This window comes from Rhinichthys klamathensis, unplaced genomic scaffold, assembly GCF_029890125.1.
Source record: "Rhinichthys klamathensis goyatoka isolate OS25496 unplaced genomic scaffold, OSU_Roscu_1.1 h1tg000005l_1, whole genome shotgun sequence".
NCBI classification, from domain to species: domain Eukaryota; kingdom Metazoa; phylum Chordata; class Actinopteri; order Cypriniformes; family Leuciscidae; genus Rhinichthys; species Rhinichthys klamathensis.
Window position 1 is genome coordinate 4,836,640 of NW_026606558.1, and position 10,471 is coordinate 4,847,110.

The window sequence follows — 10,471 nt, forward strand, 5'->3', positions numbered from 1 at the left end:
TAACATTGACAGCACTTGTTAGCAGTATATACAATAAGAATCTCATTATTTGAATGTGTGAACATAGCCCCTCTCTATGAATGAAAACTTTATACCTTATCCGTCTTCTGCGCAGTTTCTTCAGATTGCGTTTGTACAGAATAACACAAAATTAGTAAAATAACAAATATTGCAGTACGAAATATCTCCATGCTGAGCCTTTTTTGCACTTCCTGATTTCTCTACTTGAGAATCCTTGTCCAATGAATGGACGACCTTAGCACACGTGTGGTTTTGTTTACACATTTTGGTTCACTTGCAAAAAGAGCAGTGTGAAAGCGAACCGTACCAAAAAAAAACAAAAAAAAAATTTATTTGGTCCGGACCAGAGCAAGTGAACTATCGGACTTTCCTGGTGTGAATACACCCTTAGTTTGGCCTTCTGAAAACGGATGAAATTAGGAATCAGCGGTAAAGATTTATTTATAATGCTGTTCTTGAACAGTACAACCCAGAAGTTTGCTTGTTTACAGTGAACAGCTTTCTGAACCTGTAAGAGTACAACGCAGGCTATATCCAAAGTCTGCTTACCACTGTGAAACATTCTGCTCAAGTCATGCTTGCAAAGTTGGTTCTGATCGATCGGCTTGACCATCTGCATTTTCATGATTATGTTAAGGGCCGTTACATTTCCCACACACGGTTGAGGTGTTTGGCCAATCACAACGCACTGGGTCAGCTGGCCAATCAGAGCACTCTGAGTTTTTTAGAAGGAGGGGCTTTTTAGAAATCAGCGCGTTTCAGAGCCTGAGAATAGAGGACCGTGTTTTTGAACGTTAAATCACGTTAACCTATTCTATTCTATTGCCTATTGTAACGTATGGACAGAAGCGGTCGGATCCATGTGCAGAACTTTATTGAAAGGGAACACCAGAATCGAAGTCAAACAGGCAAAAGTCGTGGCAGGCAGCACAGGTTCATAAACAGAGTCCAGATAACAGGCTAAGGTCAAGAGTCCAGGGAAACACAAAGAACTAAGAGAATAATGCTCGGAATGGTACGCTTACGCTATACAATACTTCGCACTGAACACAGGGAAAACACGGGCTTGAGACAGGAAAACTAATCAAACACAGCTGAACATAATTAAACATAATGAGTCCATAATGAAACATAACATAAAGAGAGAGTGCCCTCCAGTGACTCTCGAGGGCACTACAGCTGCCGATCGTCACACCTATAAACAAAAGAATTAATTTTTAAAATAGCATCATATGACCCTTTAAAACATGGTCAAATATAAACCGCATTTAAAAAAATAACAATAGTATTGAAAGGACTTTCTACAAAGTTCTGTGTGCCTTGCATTTGTGTTTGCATACCTGTGTATTGTGTTTGCAGGACTTTGAATCCAACACTGAGCTGAAAATGAAGGTGATTAGTTTCCTGGAGGAGGTGATGCATGATCCTGAACTTCTGACCCAGGAAAGGAAAGCTGCAGCCAACATCATAAGGTGAGTCTGCCCAGTGCCTACACTCTGACAGATGCAATGCTCACATGTAGAGTTAGGGATAAATACAGATTTTCCTTTTTATGAGTGTGTGTTTTGTGTGCCACTTCTGTTATCTGATCAACTTTTGTGCATGCAAGTCAGTCAGTGGTTTTGCTTGTAAATCATAATTTTTCTTTTTCTGACAGGACATTGACACAGGAGGATCCTGGTGACAATCAGATCTGTCTGGAGGAGGTGCTGCAGATGGTGAGTTGGATGATTCTGAGTCATCCTTCAAATTATTTAACATTAACATATTTAACATTAATGCCTTTCACTGCTAAAACAATCAGAATCTTACTGTTTCAACATAACATATTTAAATTACTGTTCAAAGGTTTGGGGTTGGTAAGATCTTTTAACGTTTTTGAAAGTACTGTATCTTATGCTCACCAAGGCTGCATGAAATATTATAAAATTTGTTGCCTATTTTAATATATTTTAAAATATCATTTGTTTAAGTGATGGAAAAGCTGAATTTTCTGCATGATAAGTCCAGTCTTCAGTGTCACCTTCAGAAATCATTATAATATGCTGAGTTGCCGCTCATGTAACATTTTTCATTGTGCTGCTTAATAATTTTGTGGAAACTGTTATATTTTTTTCATGATTCTTTGACGAATATAAAGTTAAAAAAAACAGGATTTATTTGAAACAGAAATCTTTTGTAACATTATAAATATATTTACGGTCACTTTTGATCAATTTAATGCATCCTTGCTGAATTAAAGTATTATTATTTTTTAATCTTAATAAACTCCAGACTTTTGAATGGTAGTGTATATCCAGAACACCACTTGTTATTACTGTGGTTTTGGTTTTAGAATGTTTCACCATTTACAAAGTTGTAGAAACTGCTGAAATTCATTATTCAACTTTTACTTCATTGTTATTTATCTAATTGTTATGTCATGTAGGCGGAAGGAGGAAAGTCAGAGCCTTTCGAGAATCATTCAGCTCTGGAGATCGCAGAACAGCTCACCCTGCTGGACCACCTTGTTTTTAAAGTCATACCATATGAGTGAGTGTGATTATGTTTCAATTTATTTGTTATTTAGGTAACTACAGAGATAAAGTAGAGTTCACTCAAAAATGAATGTCATTAATGTTGCTCCAAACCGGTATGCTGTTATTTCATGGACATATACACTTCAAATAATCTTCACAGCTCTTACAATATGATTTGCACTCTATATATCTATCTTCTGAAGTCATACAATAGATTCTCAATTCAGCATTACAGCTTTGACATGAATGACACGAGGGCGAGTAAATAAATTTTAATTTTGAGTGAACTATGCATTTAACAAGAAAAGCTTAGTTACATTGTTTACATTTACATTTAGCAGACGCTTTTATCTAAAGCGACTTACAAATGAGAACAATAGAAGCAGTTAAACTAACAATAGGACAACAATATGCAAGTGCTATGACCCTTCCCAGTTTAATCTTACTGTTTACACCAGTTCTGCGATTTACCGGCATCATGTCGACAGATGAGGTCATTAAAGTTAAACTGTTATGATAGTTTGATTATAAAGTATATTTGAGACTATATGGTTCTGGCTATGTATGTGAGACTTGAATGAATCCCTTTTCTTTACATGACACTTTGACGTCACAGTACAGAATAGCTCTTTCGGCATTATCCTGAACATTGGATAAGCATTTATTTCATGTATCATTGAACAGAAGAGAGGGTCTCGGGAGCGCGCGTAACTGTCACATCCTTTGGATTTTCCTGGTGAAACCGGCCCGAGTCCTTCACAAAAAAATCAGTCTACAGGCTTTCATAGACAACCTAGGAAGTCGTTGAAGGTCTCGTTTTTTTAAGATTCGTTACAAGCTGTTCACTCATTGGCAATACCAAAAGCGATTAATACATGAAAATTCTTACATATAGCTCCTTTAAATATTTGTGAAGAAATGTGAATAATCCCGTAAGCTATCAAACATAGTGTTTTTCCTCACAAATGTGTTTATTATCATACAGGGAGTTTTTTGGTCAAGGATGGATGAAGAATGACAAAAATGAGAAAACACCTTACATCATGAAAACGACAAAACACTTCAATGATGTAAGTGTTCAATGTGAAAACATCTGGTTCTAGATAAGTGTAAATGTTCAGTTCTTGCAATGTATTTGTTGATGCACTGTCCCAAATGAAGCCTAATGTGCACAATGCTGATATATCTCTGTCTCCTTTAAAGATCAGTAACCTGATTGCCACAGAGATCCTGCGCTGTGAGGATGTGAATGTACGGGTAGCAGTGATGGAGAAGTGGGTGGCAGTAGCTGATATCTGCCGCTGTCTCCATAACTACAATGCTGTGCTGGAAATCACCTCATCCCTCAATCGCAGCTCCATCTTCCGTCTGAAGAAAACTTGGCTCAAAGTTTCTAAACAGGTGGGGAACTACTTGATAAATCCTCATAAAAATAAAAGTAATGATTATGGGGTTTGTTATTGAACAAAGAATGTGAGAACATGAATCATGTCAGCTGGCTTGAAGGGACAAGTAGGGCCTTTTTAAGACTGTTAAACTATTCAGACAATTAAAGGCGCAGTAAGCGATTTCTGAGAAACACAGTTGACACACCCTTCATTGCTCCGCCTCCAAAAATAAAGCAAAGATGACGAACGAGTAAATACAAGCAAGTCGAAGTCGAAGTCACCGATCAGTGAATGACATCAAAGTACCGCGTGAACGAATAGAGAGCAGACGGCTCCTTATGCTTTTGAATTGCTCTCGCGGTACTTTGATGTCATAAACCGATCTGTCTGTGCAGCGCTCAGGTTCAAGTCGAACAAGCCTGTAGTAGTGTAACGCGTTGTGTCAGGAAGAAAAATAGGGATAGCTCACAGCTAAAGTTATTGCAGAGGCCAGACAGACTCACGGAGGCGATTGGCATCTCACAACTCGCACCTTATTCCACAATCGAACTTGTGTAACTGTCTGTCACACGTTCTACCGTCCACAGCGTTCAATTTGTCCACATGTTCAATTTGCAATGCCAATTTGTCTCATGGTGGCAAGGACTCTAAACAATAGGCTACACAACATCGCCGCTGTTAAAATGCATAATGTTGCTTATTCTTTTTTTCTTTTTTACAGTTATATAAGTAAAAGTAGTGTTTATTATTTACAGTAATAAAATAAAATGAAAAATCCACTTTGTTTACTTCATTAATGTGTTTACTGTGTTAATGGACTGAGGATGAGAGTAGGATTCGGTATTCGGTTTTGGATTCGGCAGAATCTTAACCAGTGGATTCGGTATTCGGCCGAACCCCACAAATCTGGATTCGGTGCATCCCTAGTCTAAATATTACAAAATTTATATATATCGTCTAGACTCTAGAGTTTCAACCTGAATATCAAAAAGTGTTTATGAAAAAAATTGCCTACCCTACATTGGGTACTAAAGCTCTTGCCTGATCATAATCCTTCTTTTTCATGATATTCCTCTGAGCTTTTCTCTTTTGTAATGTCTCTCAGCCATATCTCTTTCTACAGTCTTTTTTCAAATCTCCCTCTTGCTCACTCTCTCTCCTCCCCCATCATGAGTGGACACGTCCCTCACTGCTGAATGGCTACAAGTGTGTTGTGATGCTCGGTCTGATCCACTTTCAACAGCGTTTCTCAGAAATCCCTTACTGCACCTTTAAGCAATATTCGCATGACATCCTGTTGTTGATTTGATATTACTGTAACTGACTAGACTGATAACATACAACACCCTGTTTTGTTTAAATCATTAGACCAAAACAGTCATTGACAAGCTGCAGAAGTTGGTCTCATCTGAAGGAAGGTTCAAGAACCTCAGAGAGGCCTTAAAAAAGTAAGTTTTTTGTTGCTGTACTTATCACTTGTTGCTGTAATTGAACTCAGATCTGTGTATTTGTGGAGTTCTATGAGAGATAGTGATTATTTTATTTATTTATTTATTCATTTTGCCACTGACTTTGGTTATGGTAATATCCTCCTGGGACCCAAGAATAGACTTTTGTCCACTGTAGTAGACATTATATTTTAGTGAATTTCTCTGACATCATACATGTCACATGACACAACCTGGGTGTCCTGTAAAGAGCGCATTCAGGACTTTTCAGTGATACAAATTGTTTGGAGGTTTCACCATGAAAACAACTTCTCCTTGGTCTTTAAAAATGTCTGACATTAGTGATCAAATGTAGCAATATGATAAATATGATAATATATTGTAATTATAATTTAAATTGGACTACTTTTTCAAATTGTATTTCATAAAACAACATCTCAGGAAAATGTTAAGGGGTTTCAAATAAAAAAATTACTTTCTGATTTCTGGCATTGATTTCAAACGTGTCCACTGTAGAGGACATCAGGACTTAAATCATGTTTATCAGGCATTCTGGGAGACACAACAAGTGAATATGGAAATAAATTGTACATCAATATTCCTATGAAATATTAGATATTTTTTATTAAAATGTTGCCAATTATTACTCCAATTATTACACTTCTTTTTTCATTAAATGTTGCTCCAAGAACACATTAATGTGCAAATTAGATACAGTGTATAGATACATTGCATTGAATGGGAATATTAATTTATGGCCATTTTACCCACATATTGCAAAAAGTAAAATGGTGTATCAATTTATTCCATTATTTCTTTCATAACATAGTTGAGAATGATAATCTTTATACAAATTTTGGTTGAAAAAATCCTGAAACCCCAAAATTTATTGGTGATTGAAAAAAAATCCCATTGTTTTTGCCTATACATATAATTTCATGTCATTTTATTTTTTAAACAACTTAGTCCTGGCATCCACTACAGAGGACATAGCATAACGTATGAATAAAATATTATTTTATATATATGTTTTTTTTACCATTCGTTTAATGTGCTCTAAACAGTGTGATGACATGGAAAAAAACTAAATTAAAAAAAACTTTATTTTTTCTGGGTCTCAGGAGGATATGATATGGCAATGAAACATGATGGCATGGCTAATATTTTTTTCTAATGTTTCTGCTAGTTGTGACCCTCCCTGTGTGCCATATTTGGGAATGTACCTCACTGACTTGGCCTTTATTGAGGAAGGGACCCCCAACTACACAGAGGACAACCTGGTCAATTTTTCCAAGATGAGAATGGTAGGTTTTTAGATGTGTTTCTTTAATGCATGTGGAAAAGAGTCATAGTCATTTTGTTATCATATTTTCTTCATTTTACAGATCTCCCATATCATCCGAGAAATCAGGCAGTTTCAGCAAACGGCATACAAGATTGATTACCAGCCAAAGGTATTGAACTAATTTTGGTTTGTACTGGTAAAATATTAGGTTTCATGATCAACATGCACTAGTACTAGTACAGTTAGTGGTTAGGTTTAAGTATGTATTGTTTGTTTTATACATCATTGTAGTGTCGCTGTTGGGAAGAAACCTCGTATCTCCAAAAATGTGAAAAACCCTGTTTTTTTTTTTATTATAATTAAACACTGCATTGTCAAAATTGTGGCTTTATATGTGGCTAGACACTTGCATGTTTCAATATATTATTAATATTTTACTAAAATTACTAAAAAAGAATTTTGGACATGTGTTTGTCTGTCATTAGAACAGCCACATCTGAGGCAGCAAGTGCATCGCATTATGTTAACTTACAAGTTGATTGTAGCTATGGGGGGTCTCAGTTTTTTCTGTCATTTGGCCATAATCTAATGTTATAAAAGATGAAGTGCTTCGCACAGGCTATTTAAGACAGTATTGACTATGACTTGACGACAAATGTTAGATCAAGACACTCTTCTCCACTCCCTAAACACATAAAACATTAGCCTTTATATATAGAGTTTCTTGAGTAATAAAAACGCTTTACTTATTCAAACCAACAGTTCTTTATTTACCCTTGCATTGCTAACAAGCAGAGATGATCCAAAATGCGTGCGGCACTTCATTCACGATAGAGGCGGGGTGGAGTTATGAGGTTTTACCGACAGCTTGAGGATCCAATGAAGTTACGAGGTTTAGTTACAAGCTCTTTTTAATACTTTTTAATGGTTAGATATTTGCAAAACAGACAGATACAATGCAGGAACACATCATGGTATCTCTACAAAGCCATTTAATCACAGAATCTATTTGTACTTCTAACCTTCACTAACATAACATACCCATTTACTAAAAAATAATGAAAAACCTGTATTTTAGCGTATTGCATTTATGAGAATATATTCTCTTTTCTCTAGGAAACTTGAATCGAGATTTAAGCTGTTTTTACAGTGTAGTTTGTATTGAAGCATCACATTCAATATGAAACTGATACTGCGTTTGTCTTCCAGGCAGTACTGTATTTACTGGACCAGAGCTTGGTAATGGATGAAGAAGGCCTGTATGAAGCCTCTCTCAGAATTGAGCCTAAAGTGCCCAACTGAGAAAGGCTTTGCTTAACGTCTACAAAATGTACAGACACCACGCTCTCTACAGTATACATCCATGTGTTCTGTTTTGTACTGTAACATGATTATTACTCCTGGATGTGTTCCTTGTTTTTAGTTGTAACCAAATGTTGCCTAATTGTTTCAGATCTTTCACCGAGGACTTACCTGTTGATTTCAGCCTTTGTTCTTTAGGGAATCATATTTTATCCCCATCCAAATTGTTTAACTGTACTTACAACAGGATTTAATTCAATTCTATTTCAAAGTGTGGTTTTCTCTTTAATTGATCAGGCTCATCCACATCACTGTAATGAAACATGAAAAGCCGGCAGGAGCATTTTGAGATTTTAATAGATGCATGTAACTATTTTACGGTATATGCATACCATGTAGCAATGTGGAAATCCGATATATTCCTGTATACAACCAAGCGTATAGAAACACTTATACTGTTATACCATTATAATCCAAGGCACACGTCACTGTACTTAGCTGAACCAACTCCAGCATTTTTACATTAATTGGTTGCGATAATTAACGTCCATCCCCCTGATTTCACAATGCCTAAACTGCCATGATATTTTTTGAACAGTTATGGCATGACTTAATAAATAAAGCAGACAGTGTATAGCTTGGTAATTATAATACAATAAAATACAGTATATGTCTCCTATCAGGCAAAAAGAATTTTGATCTGTTCTTGCATGAAGAATTTGTTCATTTTGCAGCAAATTATTTATTTATTATTATTTCCTCAGCCCAAAATTAGGCTATTTCTTCACAAAAAGAAGCAAGGACTATTAATTAAATCAGCATTATATTTTTGAAACTAGTCGTTTAGTGATTGTTTACCCATGTAATGTTTTCGTTGCTCACAGCCGCATTTTGGGAAAAAAGGTATTCTGGGTTCAACACTATCCTTCTACACCAGATTATCCAGCTATTGTACATTTACAGACAATCTATGTTCTTCTTGCTGTTCCAGTGATTGTGGAACGTGACTGAATATCACTTTGTAAAATGCATTGTCGTTTAAGAGTATGATCAAAAGTGAATGACCTTCCCGCTTGCAGCATACAAAGGGTATTTTTGTAGTCCTAGAATAAAGACGTAGGGTTCTGCATCCTTACCTAAAAAAGAAAGAAAAGAAAAAAACAGACCGTAGAAACATTTTTGTACAAACATTGTCAACTCGTCACACAGAAAAGTATTCTGTATATTTTGTACATGCAGCCCTATGTATTTCTTAACATGTACTAGTTTAAAGCACACCTCTTTAAAGCGTTGTATCCTATGCTTACACACTCAATGCTATATGATTTGTGATTTTGAAACCATGATCTAGAGGTAGAGGACTTTAAAGTGTTTTGCATATACTGTAATCCTGTCTATAATCATTCTCTTAGCAGGAATATAGTAATGTAGTGCTTATTCTGTGAATATTTGTATGTATTTTTACTATGTACAGTCTGGAAACACACTAATCGCTCACGTGGCATGCAACACTGTATCAGCCAGAAACTTTAAAAAGGATATATATATATATATATATATATATATATATATATGTATTTATATATATATATATATATATATATATATATATATATATATATATATATATATATATATATATATATATATACCGTATACACATCTATGTGCACATACTCTTATAAATGATATATAAACATACAAACAAACATTTTGCTGTTAGCAATACCCAGTGGTATGAGAATTATCTTTCAACCCTTAAGTTTATTTCCACGGCTCGGGAAATATTTCCAGTTTTGTACAAAAAAGAGAAATGAACAGAAAAGAAAAAGAAAGAAAAATAAACTGTATGTTTCCTGATTACCTCTTGCTAATAAATCTATTCTATCTCAGGGGGATATTGCTTCCTTGTATGTGGTTATTGTCATGCACACTTTATTTTGCTCTCTGAAAAATTGTGTTATAAGCAGTGTTGGCGAAAGTTACTTTTAAAAGTAATGCATTACAATATTCTGTTACTCCCTAAAAAAGTAACTAATTGTGTTACTTTTTAATGGAAGGTAATGCATTACTTTTTCTCATCTGGTCTGGGCTTACTTGCTTTGTTTTTTAATAACAAAAAAAAGTTATATTTTTGGCAAATGTAAAGGCTCTTTTACTCCAAAAGTGAAATGAATAAGTCTAAGACTGAAGGAAACCTAAACAAACCTTTCAGCTGTGTTGCCATTCTGGATTGCAGAAGAATAAGACAAAGTTCAACACTCTTACTTCAGTAATAAAACAAACAAAAAATAAAACTAATGTGAAGTATAAAGTCATTTTTGCCTCTTAGTGGGCCAATGGTTGAATTGGAGCATCGATGGGGATATTTCCTACAATATAATAGGGAAGTATATAATTTCGGATACAGCCCATGAGTGCACGTGAAGTGTGCCATTTGGGACAGAGCCAGTGAATATATGGGAAAACAAATAAATTTCATTATTTAAAAAAAATACTAACTTGGAT

At 35.3% G+C, this 10,471-nt stretch overlaps 1 protein-coding gene across 1 annotated transcript in view; it reads left to right on the forward strand.

Annotated features, from left to right (window-relative positions):
* The window catches only part of rasgrf1 (Ras protein specific guanine nucleotide releasing factor 1), a 54,067-nt gene extending 44,206 nt beyond the window's left edge, over positions 1-9,861 (forward strand). Inside the window, exons 19-27 of the mRNA XM_056255808.1 lie at positions 1,381-1,493; positions 1,679-1,739; positions 2,450-2,553; positions 3,526-3,610; positions 3,744-3,941; positions 5,297-5,376; positions 6,563-6,680; positions 6,762-6,830; positions 7,871-9,861. Coding sequence (XP_056111783.1) covers positions 1,381-1,493; positions 1,679-1,739; positions 2,450-2,553; positions 3,526-3,610; positions 3,744-3,941; positions 5,297-5,376; positions 6,563-6,680; positions 6,762-6,830; positions 7,871-7,963 — 921 coding nt within the window. The 3' untranslated portion in view covers positions 7,964-9,861. The remainder of the gene's footprint in view (positions 1-1,380; positions 1,494-1,678; positions 1,740-2,449; positions 2,554-3,525; positions 3,611-3,743; positions 3,942-5,296; positions 5,377-6,562; positions 6,681-6,761; positions 6,831-7,870) is intronic.
* Positions 9,862-10,471: the final 610 nt, after the last annotated feature.